This window comes from Triplophysa rosa, linkage group LG20 (genome assembly GCF_024868665.1).
Source record: "Triplophysa rosa linkage group LG20, Trosa_1v2, whole genome shotgun sequence".
NCBI lineage: Eukaryota > Metazoa > Chordata > Actinopteri > Cypriniformes > Nemacheilidae > Triplophysa > Triplophysa rosa.
The window spans coordinates 2,248,505-2,268,563 of record NC_079909.1 but is presented as its reverse complement, the minus strand read 5'-3'; the positions used below and the strand labels follow the sequence as shown (position 1 = coordinate 2,268,563).

Sequence of the window (20,059 nt, the reverse complement as noted above, 5' to 3'; positions counted from 1 at the left end):
AAGAAATGTATACAGATTTGGAAAAACTCGAAGGTGAGTAAATGATGACAGAATTTTCATTTTTGGGTGAAGTATCACTTTAAGTGGACAGTCAGCCACATGCTTTTCTCCTTTTCTCCACTGGATGGTGGTAGAAATCCAACTCATAGTATGAGGTATTTTTCCTTTTTCTTTATTTCATTAAGCAAATGCCTTTTATGGACAACACAAACTTACTTTGTAGACAACCATAATTACAAAGATTTAAACAGGGCCATTATGACTGAACTGACTTCAAAGGCACTTCCTCGCTTGTTGTTGCATCTCGTCGGCTCTTTATCCTGTTTTGACAAGGACCCACAAAAGCCTTATGCAGGGATACAGGTAGCACTTTCCAAAAACAACAACTCCAAAGGAGTCGAAAGTCAAGACAAAGAGCACATTGTCCATTTTCTTATGCCTTAAACATCTCATAGTTTGTAGTCAAATAAGGGCAAAAGGACACATTGTACTCATGACCCCTTGCTTCTTTAGCTTACTACAAACATCCATCTGCTGTACATTAGTCCAAAGTTAATACCATAGACCTAAATTTTCATTACAAAATATAAATAACAAGTCATATGTATGTCTTTTTGTAATTAAAGACTTGGGTAACTCTTTACAATGAGGTTTTATTTGTTAACATTAGTTAATGCATTAACATGAATGTCTAATCTTAGTTCATGTCAGCTTTAACATTTACTAATATTTTTTTTAATCAAATGTTGTAACATTAGTTAATGTACAGTGAACTAACAATAATAATTGTAATGACATTACACTCACAAAATGATAATGCTCATTGTTGGGGGGTCAAGGTTGTAGACGTTTCATCACACGCGCGCGCCAGGACTGCAGTTAACTTCCGTTTTTTGTAGTTTTGTCGCATTTAAATAAACCGAATGGTACATTGACATCTAGCGGTTGAGCTTGGTATCGCAGTCTAGTCTAATTTCAAAATATTGGAAAAACAATTTTAGCCAGGTAACGCTTCTTCTCGGTTTCTTTTGCTTGTTATCAGAAATAATCTACGGGCACTCTATTGTTTGTGAACGTGTACCGGAAGTTAAGGGCAGTCCATGAATGCATGCATGCGCAGTTTTGTCACTTTAAAACCTTCTGTATGGTATCTTTGCAAAAAGGTGAAGCTTTTCCTTGAACAACATGACATCATGCTGAAAGATATATTTAAACTAGACATGTCGTTCTATCTTACATGGAAATGACCTATTAACAGAATAGTGTAACGTACATCTTTTTTTGCATGGGTTTAGACAAATTTAGACCATCTCTAAACACTGCCCACATTTGAAATGATAAGACAATTTTGAGGAATCAAAATTGCATGGCTCTTTTGACATATAGTACTATACAATACAGTTAGTTACAGACTCGCAGCAAATTAGGCTACTGTTTGTTGTTGATTGAATAATTTATAGTTTCTGACAATCCACTGACATACTTGCAATAATACCATGTATCTTAATATCGTATATTCTTTTTATTTTTCCCATAGTGTTATTTTTATTACATTTTTTATTATGATGCATGTAAAGCTGCTTTGCAACAATGACAATTGTGAAAAGCGCTATATAAATAAAATTGAATTGAATTGAAAAACTAAATCACATCACATAAACTTTTGCTTCAGTTTCACAACATATCAACCCCTACTTTACCTTATCAGCTTAGATGCAGGTGAGTCTATGTTCACATTTATACAAGCTGGAGGATGAAACATTTCAGTCCTCAAGAAATCCACAGTGGGAGTCTTTATCCCACAAGTTCATAACAATACAGACAAAGGTACAGTATGTGCAGCTGAAAGATGACAGCTGTCAATGCCAACCAAAAGAGTAAAAGCCAAAGAATAATGTGACCAATAAAATTCTGACTACTGAATGACAAACAATTTATGTCCAAGTAGGGCTATACTCAACTATAGTTCATGAAGTCGTTCGCAGGTAATGAGAGCTAATGTAATTTAACTGGCAATGACAAGTAGGTCTGCATCTTGTGATCGCAATGCTTAAATGTGAGAAAAAAATGTTTACACATTAAAACCAGTACAGTTGAGGAAGCATGCTGAATTTCATTAACTTTGGTTGATGGGGGCACTGTACAGAAAACCTCTGAACTCTGCAACTGATTTGCAATTCAACATCACAAAAGCAATGCAATTTCAGGATTCAGGATAGATTGTTTCATTCATCAGAAGATTTGTCATTTGAACAAACAATGTTATTTGAAATTTATATTTCATGTTAAAGTGCTTAATAAAAACATTTGCTGACTGAAAACAAAGTTACAGAGGCTCTTGTTGGGAAAAATATATAGAAAGGTTTTGTTTTCATAAATGCTTAATGCATCCTTAAAGGCAATTTTTCCAGAAACATTTTTAGTTGGCTTAGAAATATCTAATTAAAGTGGTCAAAAAATTGCATGGGATAGACTAGGAGATGTCAAACTCAAAAAGAGAATAAATAAAAAAAGTGGAAAAGGCGGGCAGTTCTCTTCAAGTGTAAGTGATACCAAGAAGTACATTCAATTGTGCTTGTTTAACAACACCGTACATTTTTTCACAACTCTTATTATAGGTCAAAGAGCATACTGGTCACATGACAACGAAACCTTGGTGGATGTTTTATGTCCAGAATGGATTCATACCTCAGCACCCATACTGTTTTAACATTTGATAGGTATACTTTATCTAATTTGGTACCCGTGTGGTTTTGGATTTAGCAATGTTCAAGGACATGTGAGGAGTGCTCTCTGATGGAGCTCATGAGCACTCCAGCTGATGGGTGAGACACCCTTCCTTGTGCACATTCATATTCTGTGGTGAAATATATTGAATAATGGTCTTCTTTGGAACTGCTTATTTTAGTTTTCTTACCATCTTTTTGGCACAAGTAATATGACTGAAGGTTATTATTTATACTTGTATGATTACAGCTGGCCTTTTGGATAAACTCGTTTACACAATAGGGTCTCATCTGTCCTGAGTGAGGTAAGCAGCTATGAACCTTTATGAAGAAAGGAATAATTGTCCTAAATGTTGCCAGCTTAGTTTTTACCTCTGTCAGAAAGTTATTCAAAGTATTTTCCATTTGTGAGCCCAGAACAGAACATAAGCTTTCTCAATCCATGCACATGTTTATCCTAGTCTTACTGTTGATTTAGAAACCTTGGTTAATTTCCACAGCCTGGGTCCTGAGAGAAACAAGACATTAGATATACCACTTAGTTGGATTTTTACTGCAAGAATGTATACTGTTTATGGGATCTTATGATAAATTATATTAGTGGTATTAAAATGTATGTTAAAATAATATAAAAAATGTTCAATTAAATTAAACTAAATTCACATATTTCTATTTTCTGTTTTGTATCATGCAACTTATTTCTTAAATATTACCCCCATTTTGTAATGGTTTCCAACTATGCATTTCTGTAGAAATTACAGTATATTAACAGATAATTCAGCATAACCCTCAAACAGTAGCGGTTAATTGCAATTATTTTCCTGAAAAGCCCATGCCATTTGAAGTTGGTTATAAAATATATATTTTTTTGTGTGTGATAAAAATCATATTTTTGTGATAAAATACAATTTATGATAAAAATAATAAGTAAACCTTTTATATACACATGACATTTAGCTACATATGTCAGAATTCAGACATGAAGCAAACGTAATTATGGTTTTGCAATCAATAGATTTAATTTGAGCTTTTTACCTTTTTTTCCAAGAAAAACCTTTACCATGTATGTAAATAGGCCAAAAATATGTTTTTGTATTGAGCATTATAATATTGAATTTCTTTTTCCCATTTAATGGTAACAAACCAATAGGCCTATGTCATTTTAAAGCTTGAAAAATCTCAACTTTTTTTTAAACCTGTATAATACAAATACATTTTAGTTCATACTTGAACGAGACCCATAATTTAACAGAACATTTTGTAAGAATGTTGTTTGTTTGGGGGTGTAAATTCACAATACAAAATCAACACACGTTTGTCCATTCTTGGTTTCGTATTTCTCAGTGTCGAATCAATGCACGTTGTGTTAACTTTCATCACTCTCACCGCTCTCTCTCTCTCTCACAAGCCAATGGCGACGCTCAGCGCTGGGCGGGAGGGCGGCGCGGGAGAGATACCTCCGACGTCAGCCAATGACTCGTTTATTGAATCGGTTCTTTTGAACAGTTCTTTCAATTGGCTGGTTCAGAAATCAAAACAATTTAGTAACTTTACTTAACCTTGTGTTAAAAAAGCGTTTGACACGTTATAGACAACACGTCATTTACTGGTTCTAATTTCTGACAAACTGAAAGAAGTTCAGTCCGTTTCTTGAACCCGGTTTGTTCAAAAGAATCGGTTCGCGAATCGAATCTCACTAGTTCAGGATTGGACCACACATTTAGCACGATCTGTTACCAGCAGCAACAGAGAGAATCGGACTCATACCCATGATAGGTGTCGTTACCACAGAGCGGATCGCCGGCTGTCATCCTCAACAAAGAAATGGTTTAAGCGCACTGTCTCATGGTGATGCCGTGTATCAGACATTTGTCATCCATAGGTTTTGCCATGCATTCGAGGAATACGTGAATCGCGTGTGCCAGAAGCCTTTTGCGCCAGTGTGCGCATTTGGAGAGGCGCATCAGCCGTGATCAGACTGCAGCTTCACTGGATCATCAGACCTTGCTTTTGCATTTTGTTGTCTTTCTTTCAGCTTTTTTTTTCTTTTGAAATATAATGTTGCGTTCCACAGCTGTCAGGCTGCTTGTTGGATTGTTCTTTTTGGGCTTTTTACACAGTTTGCAGGTGATTCTTCCCGCGAGGGCATTAGATGGTGAGTGCATAAAAATGGGTTTTCATTTGGCAATGTGTATCATCATGCAACCCACGCACACACACACACACGCACACGCACGCACGCACGCACGCACGCACGCACACACACACACACACAGACATCAACTGTCGCTCTGCCTTTACCCATCATTTAACACTGACAATCCTGATTGACAACATTTATTTTTTTGCAATTTTGTACTGACAAGTATGTTTAAACTGAACAAACAGTAATACTGAAAATGAAGAAGTGGTTTTGTCTAAAGTAGATGGAGGGCCTAATGGGGTAAGAATAGATTAAGGATCTTGCCATAACCAAAAGCAGGCATTGGATTCTCAGGAGTCCAGATGCATTGATAATCTATGGATGAACCACCACAGTACATGCCCAGCATACAACAAGACAAATGCAACTTTCTTTCATCAGTTTAGCATGTGCAGTAAAGAAAAAAAGACTTATTTGTAGATATAAACAGAGTAATAGAAAAAAGTGGAAGTCTCTGCAATGATAAAACATTTATTTATTTATTTTTGAAGATCTGTTTGGTTCGTTTCATCTGTCTTTTTTTCATTTTTCGAAGTACTTACAAAGCATAGACGTGGTGGTGGTTATATGTCAAAAACACCATGATAGAGTGCCCCCTCTTTGTTGTTTCTTAATGCACAGCCACGGACTCTAGGAGAGACTTCACTTCTGCTTAAAAGCTCTTCAGTGTGTCTGTTTAACACTAAATCATGGTCAGTACTGAAGCCTTGGTAAAACCAAACAGATCTCTATGGCGGCGGTCTTAAGATTTGAGCTCCCTTAAGCTTTGTGATATAGGTGCATTAGGTCAGAATTGTAAGATGCCGTCATCTTGTGTTTATTCTGCTCTTAGAGCTGTAAATGGTGGTCTGAAGTCAACACGCAGTATTACAGTTTGTGTGGAGTGAGTGCAACAGTAGACAGGGCTGTAGACAGCTCTGTGTCTGAAGCAAATGATACAACTAATGGTTGAGTATGGTAGGGGCAAACCCAACTGTCAACCCAGAGTAGAAAATAATATCCACATTTGACGATAGGTTGAAACATCCCAGCGTTTGTTTTAGAGAGTACATCATTCATTTTTAGCTGTTTCACTGGACTGAGCAATTATAATTGTTATGATAATGACCCTTTTACCTTTCACCTTTCAAGTCTTTATCTCCGGTATAGAATATGCATTTAGTCAGAGCTGAAAGCCTTGTTCTGCTCTGTCATTGGCTCAGCTCATCAATGGTGTTAATTAAGGGGCCCCTATAAAGAATCACACGAGAAGGCTGCTGTTCTGGCCGGGGTCTTTTGAGGAGACAGCATACAGAAAAATGCCATGTCTATACCTATCCACACTGAATCTTTACGTGTCTTACATGTTGTTTTGCTCAGGTTGACAAGCATTCCTTTTGAGTCAGTTCAGCCTGTGTTTTGTGTGCAACCAATGGCGATGTCTTTATCTTCCCTGACAGGTAGCCCACCCCCTGGGGCTTTGACATTTCAAGAGTTTGGGCTGATAATAGACTCTGGAGAGATGAGATATGTTTAGCATAGGGAAGAGGAAGATGGAATGTGGAAAGAAAAAGAGTAGAGACGGATGATTGAGACAGTGTGCTCCCCACCCCCAACCTCATGGCTCTTTCACTCAACTGTGAAACACATCTGGATTGGGAAAAGTCATTTGTGTTGCAAGGATGCATTAGGGGAGAGTGTGGATATTCTCTTAAAAACATTTTTTTTTAAAGATTTTTTAAGACAACCTTTATGGATTTGTTTTGATGTTCGGTGGAATGAGTAATTTTTGTTAATGCTAATGGAAATGTGGAGTCTCAGCGATAGGAGGAAGTGGCATAGATTGGGAAGGGACTTATCTGAGGACTTTGAGCTGAGGTAAAGGTGACAGGAGAAAGACTTAGCTCGTCTCTCTCTCCTTCAATGATCCATTTGCCTGACCTATATGAGTAATGTTGCATGATGCTCGGTGTGCAATAAGGGTCCCTTGTTTGTTCTAAAGGTTTTTAAAGGAATAGTGCATCCAAAATTGCTAAATCTGTCATCATTTACTCCCTTTGTTTACATTTATTCATTTTGAAGACGCTTTTATTCGAAGTGACTTACACATGAGAGAGCATTTAACATTTTGTCATTGAGCTAAACAATAACTAGATTACCAAGCCATGTTTATAATTGGGGTTTAAAGCAGATGCAAGGGAAAAATGAACAACATGAAAGAAAGACACATAAAACAACTAGAAAGTAGACAGTTAGGTGTTAGTCAGGTGAATTCGGAACGGGTACTGTATGTTTTTAGTTGTCTTTTGAAGGTTGCGATGGAGTCTGAAGCTTGAGTGGAGGCTGGCAGCTCATTACACCATAGAGGAACAGAATGTGTGAACGTTTTTGCAAGTGATTTGGTGTTGTGTCACTAGGCGTCTCTCATGCCCAGGTCACACTTGCCTTTTTGCTCCATTGCCTTCCATTCATTCGCATGCGAATACGACAGACCGGAAATGCAAGCCCGTCTGAAGATATTTCGCATTTCGCTGTAAAGTTTGGTGAACTCTGACATGCAAATTCGCGTCACGTGAAGGCGTGAGACCAATAGAAGATCAAAACACAACATTACCTCTAGGTACAGAAATGGAAAAGATGCATTTTTTCAGCATCTAGTCTAGTCTAGTCTAGTCGCATCATTACTTGTGGATCGTAGATGGCAAGAGGGTACATAGACCTGTAAGAGTGAGTTAAGATAAGAGGATGAGTTTTCTGTTATTGTCCTGAAGGCCAATTACAGCGACTTGAATTTTATGCATGCAGCTTCATGCAGTCTATTGAGTGAAATCAGAAAGGGTGTCACATGGGCTCTTTTAGGCTGATTGAAGACCAGATGTTCTGCTGTATTCTGGATCATTTGCAGGGGCTTGGCTGCCTTGGCTGGAAGGCCAGCCATAGAACATTGTAATAGTCTAGTCTTGATATGACGAGCTTGGACTAAGATCTGAGTAGCATATTCAGACAGGAAAAGTCTGATACTCTACAGCATGTACCTGCATGGCCGAGGAGTTGCTACGATGTGAGACGTCAATTTCAGCTGGTCATCAAGCATCACCCCCAGGTTCCTCACAGACTTGGTAGGTGTAAGAGTCGAAGATCCATGCCGAATGGTGTTCAATGGCTGGATTGGCTGGTATGCAAGGTTGAGTTGGTGGTGATGTTCCCTCATCCAGGAAGAGGTGTCCAGAAGACATGCAGATTCGAGAACACAGGGCAGGTTATGGTAGGGTCAAAAGGCTGAAATGACAGGTTAAGCATCTGTTTAGCAATGGTGTGAGAGCCCATGCACCTTAATGATTGGACACAGAGAGGTAATGTATATTGAGAAGAGGAGAGGAGCAAGAACTGATCCCTAAGGCACCCCGGTGATCGGCTGGTGTGATTTGGATGCTTCTCTCAAGCATACCTCACATGATATGAGATACGAGCTGAAACCGGATTGTTGGCTGTCCAGTATAGGTTGTTCTGTGGTCTATAGTTGCTGACCACTTAGGGGTCGAGAATTTTGGATATTTCAGTATTTGTGAGAGGAGAGAAAGAAGGGAGTTGAGGATAGTGTGGAGTTAGTGAGGGATCTGGGATGTGTAATGCAGAGATCCAAACCCATACATATATATATATTTCTGTTCTTTATCGCATGGAACAGTGAAGGAGATACATCAACAGTACAATATTTATAAAAACGTAATTTTACAGTATGACCTTAAACATACAGAACTGCATGAAGTATACAAGTTAATTGTTACTGAATCTGTTGTGTGCTCACTGGGGTCTTTCATGCTGATGAACATCTTCCTCAGTCTGCTGCTGTAAAAGACAAACAGAATAAACTTCAGTAAAACAACAGATTGAACATGCGTATGCAATATTAGAACAAACCTCAGTTTTTATGCTGCATTTACAGATTTACAGATTAAACCCCATCATGTCCTCCCATTTATTTGAACACATTACAGTTATAAAAGCATTAAATGGTTAATAAGGACACTGGATTAGCATTGGCGCTAACAAATTAACATGCAAACAGGGACGTTTATTTTAATGTAACATTTAACTTAACATATGCTACAACATTCATAATGCAAACGCTAACAGAATTTGAAACTTACCGTTTGAACTTGTTCAAATAAATCTGTATGTTTCCACCTTTACATTTATGCATTTGACAGATGCTTTTATCCAAAGCGACTTACATTGCATTATACTATACACTTGTATTTAAGTATGTGCAATCCCTGGGATCGTACCCATAACCTTGGCGTTGCTAACGCCATGCTCTAACCACTGAGCTACAGGAAACCTTTCATCACAAAATTCAGTTTTATTCGTGACTTAAATCTGAAGTATTTCTGCTTGCGTCTCTTGTGGATCGGAGCCTGTGCATATCCGCTCATGTCTTATTGCGTCTATGAAAAGTTTCCGACTGACAACCTGTCAGACAGCGCATCAGTACCCGGTAGACCCAATAGTGTCTGTCTGCGGACTGCAAGAGAGGGGCATAACTGTGAAGGGGGTAAACTGACGTCGCCCAAATCACATAGAACCACGTGAGATGTTATCGGCAAGATGGCCGCTCGCAGACATATAAAAGTACAAAAATTAGGCTATGGGGTACTGAAATCAAACAAATTTCAGTCTTACTGTTTTAGTTATTTACTATAATAAAACCATGATAATTTAAAAATATCAAAAGTTATGTTTTTTGTTTGTTAAGCAGATGTTGACCCAGAAATACTGGCGTTCATATGTTTTTCGTAAACTTAAAATTTAAAATGTCATTTTAATGCTATTACTTTACCCAGCGTATTTAGTTCGAGATATCGAGATAACAACTTTGTGATCAGGCATTACAACTACCTACTAAATTGGGTCCTAAGTGGACACAATTCACACAGGAACCGAATTTGTCATGACAACGTTTCAACAGAGTTGCGAAACACATTTGCTCCGTACCAATTCGCCTACTTATTCTATGCCCTAATAGTTTAGTATTTTTTATTGCAGAGCTAAAGAGTATGCAGACACTGGGACACACTGACGCGAAACGGAAGTGACGACTGTTGCCTGGACGACAACAGACATCCTTAACAAACACAGACATCAACAAACAACTCCTTACATGATAAATACTGAAATAGAAAAGCTTAAATGTATTAGGTACTGTTTAGTTCAATGTATTGATTTAGTGAGGCATCATTTAATTGATTAATTCTGTGTAGCGCAACTAAAACTCCCCCTCTCGTGATGTCACTACTTCATCAGTACCGGAAGTAGTTTTTATATAGTGATTCTCAATATATTTTTTGTAAAACATGACAAGGTTACTATGTGGCACAAATTAAGCTTATTAAAATAAATAAAGATAAAAAATTAAATTGACCTGAATAGTTTAAATTTGTTGTATACTATTTGGGAAATACAGATATGCGTCTAATTTATTATTAGATATGTTCAATAGTTCTACATATGTGAGCAAACTTTTAACAAATGGATGTGTTTAAGAAACAGAATCAATGCATTTATTCATTAATTCAGTTTATTTATTGAACTCCTTACATTTTTCCACTCATTAACTACCTCAGTCATCTACTGCTTCATTTGTATTCTGAAATTGTTAATTGTTGAAAATGGCATTGACTTTTAGGCCATGTTCATCAACACAGTAAGACAAAAATGTTTCCATGTCTTCCCGAAAGTAAAACATAAACATAAAGTCATCCTTCTCCGCTGAGAATTGACCTCCAAGGACCTTCCTGAGCACCTTTTGTTGGTCATCTCCCTTCATCCCCAAAAAGGCAGGCTTTGTCACCTCACCACGGAACAGGTCTCTGTGACTCTGCACCCAGTCCCATGCTGTATCTAGGTCTTTTACGATGGTTGGCAGCGGCACCTGGTGAAGTAAAGATCCAAGTTTATACATGCATGCATACCAAATACCAAATGCAAACTTGATCCAGCACAATCAACTTCTCCTAGATGTTGTTTAACTTCCAACCATTTAAAGTTATTTTCCTATTAAGGACCGCAAGTAAATAACTGTAATTGGGCATGAACATAATACATGAGTCACTACAAAATAAGCTCAATATCCGGTCTCAATCATCATCATCTTGGACCAGCAAACAGTGTCAGAGGTGAACTCTTAATTTGCATGTTTTGTAGCCTTTACATTTGTGTCCTGCAAATAGTATATATGTAGTTATTGTTGTTTCTTGGATTAGGATACAGTATGTAAGAAGTGGCAAGCGTACACATGTATAACAAACTATGATTACATGCCTGCAAAATGCCAAGTACCTCAGAAGAAGACTCGTCTCCGCATGGCTTCACATCGAGTGGGTTTGAGAGGACATGTTCCTTTACATCAAGGGAGTAAGATTCATATTACATAAAAGTTTAGTACAAGTAAAGCATAAACATTACGATTACTTTTTAGACCAAAATTTGGTCCTAAATTTAGCCATAATTCTTACCATGGTGAACTCATATTTCCTCTTCTTAGGGATGCGTAAAATTGGGTCCAGACTTCCACTGGTCATCAGTATTCCCTGCTTGGTAAAGTGGGAAAAAACTCCGGCCATGGCTGTAGTAGTAAATCAAAAAATCAAAATTTTGCTGCCCCAGATTACTGCTAATATCTTGAATTTCTCTCTCTATTTTTTTAACGTTATTCATAGCACAGTTTGAACTGTGTTAGCTATTCAGCGCTTCTTTTTGGTTAAGGAATAATGCATTTTCCAGCCATATAGCAAACAACCTGAACATTACGCACTCGCATCAATGCGACCTTGTGGAATTTTACCTCGCACGTTATCAAAAAATGAGCAGTCTAGAGCCCTGTGGTGTCCAACATCAGATTTATTCAGAGTGAAGGGCACCTACTGAAAGTGGGTTTTCATTCCAGTAAAAAAAAGGTGATTTCACTTTATATTAGTTATCAGTGAACGTATTCAACGTTAATTGAAAACACTTCACAACACTCAAGACATCCACAGTTCCCTTTCTGTCGGTCTCTCGCCGTTGTGTCGAACCGACAGATTGGGGTTTGTCTTGAGAACCTATCATCTTCTGAGTATTTAGAAAAGGCCAATGAAAATTGGCGAATGAAATTTGCATGCCGGACTCCTCCCCGGATGTCCGGGTATAAGAGGGAAGCCGGCGTGCTCATTCATTCGCCTTTTGTTCTTCAGAGCCTACGCATCTGATGAGCGACTCTTCGATCTTCAGTGATCTAATCCTGCTGGATTCTACGACGTGGTGCAGCGGACGGTCCCTTCCTGCAGCGACTCTCCCCTGGGCGTCTCAGCAGTTCCGGAAGTGTCTGAGCAAATTTTTTTTCTAAAAGAGCAAATTTTTCCAGCGTGGCATGACCTGCTGTTCTCTTGGGTGTGACGCACTCATTGAGGAAGGGGACAGACACGATGTCTGCCTCAGGTGTTTGGGTCTCTGGCATGGTGAGGCAGCCTTTGTGGATACGTCCTGCCCGCACTGTGGGCGGATGGCGATCCAGACGTTGCGGTCACGGGTGGCTGTATTCTTTTTGGATAAAGCCACCACCTCGTCTGCTACTCGATCCGTGACGACAGTGGCTACGGCCCTGCCGCCCGCCTCGGTTAGCACTGAGGGTGATATGGGGATCACTGTGAACGTTAATCCGCCAGCCGCAGGCTCACGGACCGTTCACGCCCCATCTCGCTCGTCTGACCGTTCCTCAAGAGACGGTCCTACCCCGTCTTGTTCCTCCGTCACATACTCGGAGGTGCATGACGAAGATGAGATGTCGATCGCAGCATCAGAGGGCGACCTCTTGGCATCCGACCCTGACGATTCCTCGGAGCTCCCTCCCCCGGGGGGTCGAGCCCAGGAAGAAGCGGACGTCGAGATGACAACCATGCTTTTCCAGGCCGCCGCGAGCATTGGGCTGCAGTGCACTGCACCACCTTTACCCCAGCGCTCGTGGCTGGATACGTGGTACCTGGGCCAGAGGCTATGTCGAGATTCCCCAGGTGGAGCGTGCTGTCGCGGTGCAACTGTGCCTGCAGACGGCGGCCACCTGGAGAGCTCGGCCTAGACTCCCATACAAGGCGTGTAAGTTTTTGGCATCTCTGGTGTCGAAAGCTTACACTGCTGCGGGTCAGGCCGCCTCCTCCCTCCACGCCATGGCCATCCTGCAGGTCCACCAGGCCAAGGTGTTGAAGGAGCTCCACGAGGGTAAAACCAACTCAGCGGTAATGCAGGAAGTCCGTACCGCCACCGATCTCGCTCTACGGGCGACTAAGGTGACGGCACGGGCCCTGGACCGGGCGATGTCCACCATGGTGGTCCAGGAGAGGCACCTCTTGCTTAACCTTGCGCAGATGCGGGACGCCGAGAAGGTTCGCTTTCTTGACGCCCCCATCTCGCAGGGTGGGCTGTTTGGTGACACCGTTGAGGATTTCTCTCAGCAGTTCACAACGGTGAAGAAGCAGACGGAGGCCATCAAGCATATCCTGCCCCGCCGTGACTCGGCCGCCTCCAGGCCTTCGAGATCCCGAGCGGCGTCTGCTTCCCAGCAGCCCCGGCCCTCTTCGACTCCGGCTCCAGTGCCCCCTTCCCAGGCTGCCTCCCGGAAAAGGACGTCGAAGAGGAAACCGCCTCCCCGTCAGCAGCCGTCGCGGAAGCAGAAGCGGCCCTGATGGAGAGACCCCAGGGAGATCGAGGCCACCATCGGGCCCGAACACAGCGATGGAGTGGCTGGGTTCGGGACCGATGGTGGCCTCGATCTCCCTGGGGTCTCTCCATCAGGGCCGCTTCTGCTTCCGCGATGGCTGCTTCCACAATGGCTGCTGGTTCCTGCCCCGTCCTACCATCTGCTTGTCCCCCCCCGAGGGGCCAGCGCCCACTTCCTCACAAAAAAAGTTTCCTCTCTCTCTGGGTTATCACAGCCGTTCCCACCCTCTGGTCGACGGTGGACGGCAACTCGACGTTGCGTCTCGGCGAAACGCAATGTCGAGTATAAACACCAGCCGTCAGCACTCTCAGACAGACAATCACCAGGCAGGAAAAACAGCAGAGCCGATCTCCTCCCCGGGGGACCTCCCCCGGCAAGGAATCCGTACTGCTAGCCATCGAACCACCCCCCGGGGGGGCGATGAAAAAGATCAAACCTCTAGTCCCCCTGTCACGGTTTCTGGGAGATTGGCTTCAGCTTCCCAGACTGTCAGGCTGGCTGAGGAAGACGATCCGTCTCGGCTACGCGATTCAGTTCGCTACACGTCCGCCCAAGTTTCGGGGCGTCCTTTTTACCTCAGTCAGAGGCAAGGATGCTCCCGTACTTCGGGCGGAGGTCGCTTCCCTTCTGGCGAAGGAAGCGATCGAGCCTGTCCCACCAGCCGAGATGTCCAGCGGGTTTTACAACCCGTACTTCATTGTCCCCAAGAAAGGCGGGGGTTGCGCCCTATCTTGGATCTGCGTGTTCTGAACAGGCACCTACACAAGCTGCCTTTCAGTATGGTCACACAGAAGCGCATCCTGACGTCCGTCAGGTGTCAGGACTGGTTCATGGCAATCGACCTGAAGGACGTGTACTTTCATGTCTCGATCCTCCCTCGACATCGGCCGTTCCTACGGTTCGCGTTCGAAGGACGGGCATATCAGTACAAGGTCCTCCCCTTCGGTCTGTCCCTGTCTCCACGGGTCTTTACGAAGGTCGTGGAAGCCGCCCTCCTTCCCCTCAGGGAAGGAGGTGTGGGGGTACTAAACTATCTCGACGACTGGCTCATCTTGGCTCACTCGCGAGATCTGTTGTGTACACAAAGGGACCTGGTGCTCCGGCACCTAGATCGGTTGGGGGGCTACAGGTCAACTGGGAAAAGAGCAAGCTCTCCCCCGCGCAGAGCATCTCCTTTCTCGGTTTGGAACTCGACTCTGTCTCCATGACAGCGCGACTGACTACAGAGCGCGCCCAGTCAGTGTTACTCTGCCTGAGGTACTTCAGGCAGCCAGCGGTCCCCCTGAAACAATTTCAGAGGCTCCTGGGGCACATGGCATCCTCGGCGGGGGTGGTCCCCCTCGGGTTGATGCGCATGCGACCGCTCCAACACTGGCTACAGGTTCGGGTTCCTTGGAGAGCGTGGCACACCGGCAGCAGGCGTATGGTCATCACGCCTCTCTGCCGGCGCACCCTGACCCCCTGGTCGTCTATGGCCTTCCTACGGGCAGGGGTCCCCCTAGGGCAGGTATCAAGGCACGTCGTAGTGACGACGGATGCCTCCCTACAGGGCTGGGATGCCGTGTGCAACGGGCACGCAGTGTCGGGGCGGTGGATGGGTCCCCGCCTGCGTTGACATATCAACTGCCTAGAGTTGTGGGCTGTGCTACTTGCACTGAAGAGATTCCAACCTCTTGTGCAGGGCAAGCACGTGCTGGTCAGGTAAGACAGCACAGCTGCCGTGGCGTATATCAACCACCAGGGTGGCATTCGCTCACGGCAGCTAACACAACTCGCCCAATGCCTCCTCCTCTGGAGTCAGCAGGTGATCAGCTCCCTGCGAGCCATACACATCCCGGGCGACCTGAACCAGACAGCAGACTTGCTTTCTCGTCAGTGGACGCCTTGCAGAGAGTGGCGACTCCACCCCTACAGCTGGCCGCGGGACAAGCGGAAGTACGCCTTCCCCCCAGTGAGCCTCATTGCACAGACCCTGACCGACAGAAAGGGAACGTCTTGGTTATGGATGTAACCTCAGTTCCCTGATGGAGGGAACGAGACGTTGTGTCCCTCATGCCACAACACTGGCTGCCCACCCCAGCGGTCGGGGGAGGATGCTTAAGGCTCCTCAGACCAAAGGTGAATGAATGAGAATGCCGGCTTCCCTCTTATACCCGGACATCCGGGGAGGAGTCCGGCATGCAAATTTCATTCGCCAATTTTCATTGGCCTTTTCTAAATACTCAGAAGATGATAGGTTCTCAAGACAAACCCCAATATGTCGGTTCGACACAACGTCTCGTTCCCTCCATCAGGGAACTGAGGTTACATCCAAGACGTTTCCCCGTATAACGTTACGTGACGCTGCAACTGCAACCCTTGTCTTTATTTGTGAGAGCGCGACTTTGAAAACTGCCATTTTTATAATGGTGTTAATCGGGCTAGCTAACGTACATTGGCTTGTTATGTTCTTTTTACCCGCCAATAGTTATAACCCTGCCACAACGTAAAAATATTGCTTACTTTAACAACACTAAGTTGTTAAGACTAACTGAAGAAGCTTATGGTTTTAACAGATTATTACATCACCGCTGTCTCCTTATGAGTGACCATCTTCTTCTTCTTCTTGGTTTTTATGGCGCATTTTCAATAGTTTCATTTTAACATCTCGTGTGGTTCCGTGTGATTTGGACAATTTCAAGTTACGCCCCTCTTTTGCAGTCCGCAGACAGACCCCTCTCGGTAGACCTGGTACGTCAGTGGTACAGGGTCTTATGAAAATTAGGTACCGCCAACTTTTTTATTTTTAGGTACCAACTTGGACCAGAAGTACACTAGTGTGAACATTGCTCAAAATGTCTTTGTTTTTTGTTTATATTTTAAAAGGTAATAACAAAGATTAATAATAACAAAGAGTCTTTTTAGTTCATGGGCAGTGTTTCCCATCTTAACTGTGTTAGTGAGGGTGAAGACTGTTTTACCACTGTGCTCATGACAACGGAGCTTTTCTTGGATCTCACAGAGTTGGAAATATTGAGCTCAGAGGCCATAGCTGTCACATTACTCAGACGCTCTCTCGGCCACCAGCGCGCTGAGATTGAGGAAAACAGCACAGAAGGAACAAGCAGAGGGTTAATGTAGAGAGCCTGACGTTGCATCACTTTAGCTTCGGAGCAATGTTTCACATAAGTATAGCTGGAATAATGTAGGAATATGTTTTTTTAATTGAGGTCAAAGAGTAGAACTGAGTGAGTAAAGGCCAGTTTGAGAAGGTTTCCTGAGAAGAAACAACATGAGGATAAAGCTCCTCTGTCAGTTCGCAGTGGGGGGTATTGATTCCACCTTTGAAAGAGCAAACACACAGTAGTTGCTTTGGTAACATTCACTGTATTGAACTCAACTGCTGGTTGTTCATTCTTACCGTATTAATAGTGAAAATATTTTAGTTTTTAGAATTTTAGCTTTGTATCATCGTTGGGTTTGTAGAGTATAATAGAATGCGTATGCCAATATGTGCAACTTACTGTATGGGTTTTTGCCGTTTTCTTTACTGTGTTTGAACAGACCTGAAGGCCTGAATTTACATTCTGATATGAACATTAATTTGAGACCATGAAGTATTCAAATGTTCACCTTTAAAGGGGACCTACAGTATTATGCAAAATTCACTTTTACATGGTTTTTGAACACAATTGTTCGTCTACAGTTTGTGTAAACAACCACCCTATTTTGGTAAAAGTCCACCCACTACTTTTTGATAGTCTTTATTAATTACAAGCAGTGTCTAAATCTGAGCTGTTTCAGATTTTAGCTGACGTCACAGTAGGCAAGCCACACCCATCCGCTGGTGGCGGTTTGTACACTATTAGCTTAGGGCCATTTTTATATTCTCACTTGAACAGGTAGTGATAACATGGGAAACGATGTGAATGTTCTGTTGTTGACTGTAACAGTGAACATACATTTTCAGGGCTCTAGACTGCGACTAAATGGTTGCATTTTGCGACTATTTTTCCTGCCAGTTTGACAAGTTTTTCTTAATGGTCGCACCGGTGCGACTGCCAAACTGATCAATATATAATCTTTGCGTATTATAAATTTAATGCGCAGAAATGTTGTATTGTGCAAGCGGCGCATTCAGTCACTCATTCAGTCAACTCTCCCCTCCTTCAACCATTCACTTATCTATCAGTGCCCCCGCCCCCAAGTACGTAATTCACGGGTAAGAGGCGAAGGACCGAAAGAGCAGACGAGTGAAGCGCTCAATCTTGCAACTGAAATAAATATGCAGAATACAAGAATTTCCCCGGCTAAGGTACAAAACAGAATAGATAACGAAATGTTTTGCGAGTATTGTATGCATGTGAAGCTAATGCAGGAAACATGTGTCATGGTTCTGCCCCATCTTGTCTTGCTTTTCTTGATCTAGTGGCAGAAGCATGACATAACCTCTTGTTTCATGTGGAGAGAGGCGTTTTGGCCCTTTTGGCTTGCCATACTCTCTCCGGTCTCGTCTCTGTTCCCGCCCTCTCATCTCCTCATTATTGCTTGTTATTGGTTTCATGCCCTACACCTGTCCCCTCTTGATTTGATCCCTTATTTAATGCCCCTTTGTTCTCTGTCCTGTGCTGGTTCATTGTGCGTGTATGTGTCACTTGTATGGTGAGTGCCTGTTCCGTGTCAGTCTAGTCTAGTCTAGTCTAGTCATTTGTAGTTCATGTTTATGTTAATCTTAGTCATGTTAGGTGTAATTAGTCTTAGTCCTGTCCTGTTGTAGATTCCCCTGTTTTGTTATGTTACCCCCACGTCTCACCACCCGTTCATCACAACATGTGTTTAAACTTTAAGCACTAAACTATTGTATAAGGCTCTCTAACAATACTACAAAGCATACAAACGTCAGTCATCACACTAAATACTATTTATTTGTAAGTCGCTATTGATAGAAGCCAAACGTGTATCAATGCAGCTTTCATGAAGAATAATCACTAAAAGCCTTCAGGTCTCGCGGGTTGTTTGAGATATGCGCGCGCCCAGAGAGTCAGAGTTCTCTTTCACGCCTTCTTACTCTAAAACGCACATATAAACACAAAATAACTCAAACTCAAAATTCCCATATTAACAAGAAACCTTGTAAAGGTATTCAGTTTCGTGACCAAACAGTTGGGAAACAAATCACATGTGTGTTCCAGTATATTGCGCGAGCTCTTAAAGGGGCAGTAGCATAATAAAGATCTCTGTTTAAAAGCTTTCCTGTAGCTCAGTGGTTAGAGTATGGCGCTAGCAACGCCAAGATCATGGGTTCGCCCCCAGGGATTGCACATACTCGGAAACAAATGTATAGCATAATGCAATGTAAGTCGCTTTGGATAAAAGCATCTGCCAAATGCATAAATGTAAATGTAAATGTTTATAATGTTTATAATCATCAAACAACAACGGACGGGCCCAAAAACACTCACTGATATTAAAGGAATTGTGTTCTCTTATAGGAGTTGTTCACAACAAATAAAGGAAGAAAGCAGCTTTAAGAAAGATGTGCTTTAAATATGGTAAAGTGTTGAAAGAGAGTTTACATATACAATAAAAATAATTCAATCATAAACAGTGATTTGTATTAATTTCTAATTGATTTAGTAATGTATTAAGTACATTTTAATGAAGTTTTAGTGATTTTTTTATCTCACCCCACGACTCTGGTGCTATCATATTAAGGGCTGGTGCCACCAACTGAATAACTTGGTAGAACCAGTTCCTGTTTATAATAAGGCTACTCTGTGGTAGAACAACTGGTTTCAGCTCCTGTCTCTTTAAATCCAACCTCCTAAAATGCTCAGTCTACTGTGATTGGTCAATCGTTGAGCATGTAGAAATGAAACGCCCATGACCATAAACGGGTTTTAGTTCCTGAGTCTTCGCACACAGATGTGCACATAATAGTATTGTATCTATAGTAATTATAGCTTTATACTGGCTTCATAATACAGGATTCTCGGCCCGATTTTATTGAGATTTCCCCACCTGAGAATCTTATGGCGTCTTTACACAGGCGAGTTAAGGCGTCTCTGTGGCGGATTAAAATTCTGTGTAAAGACGCAGTGCCGCACAAAAGCCGATCTAAAATATGCCGCCTCTCACCCTCCTCAGACCCTAGTATCAAAGGCGACTCTGATGCGGCTCAGGTTTAGTGTAAATGAAGGCGCATTAAAGCCGCTCTAAACTACGTCATTGTCATGTCAGCAGAAAGTGAGAGAGTGAAGATGAAGCCCAAAACACACCGCCACATTTGTTTTAGGCTAATAATAACAACACAGGTTTTCTAAATAATTCAAACAAATTTTTCGTTTAATTTCTTCATAAAATGATTTAATGAGGAAAAATGTTTGGAGTATTTTTGTTTACTCAGGCAGGCTGTGGCAC

The 20,059-nt window shown here is 42.3% G+C and overlaps 1 protein-coding gene across 1 annotated transcript in view; it reads left to right on the top strand.

Moving 5' to 3' along the window:
* Window positions 1–4,472: 4,472 nt before the first annotated feature.
* The window catches only part of LOC130571073 (low-density lipoprotein receptor-related protein 1-like), a 106,021-nt gene continuing 90,434 nt past the window's right edge, over window positions 4,473–20,059 (top strand). Inside the window, exon 1 of the mRNA XM_057361778.1 lies at window positions 4,473–4,881. Within this exon, the coding sequence (XP_057217761.1) occupies window positions 4,785–4,881 (97 nt within the window). The 5' untranslated portion in view covers window positions 4,473–4,784. The remainder of the gene's footprint in view (window positions 4,882–20,059) is intronic.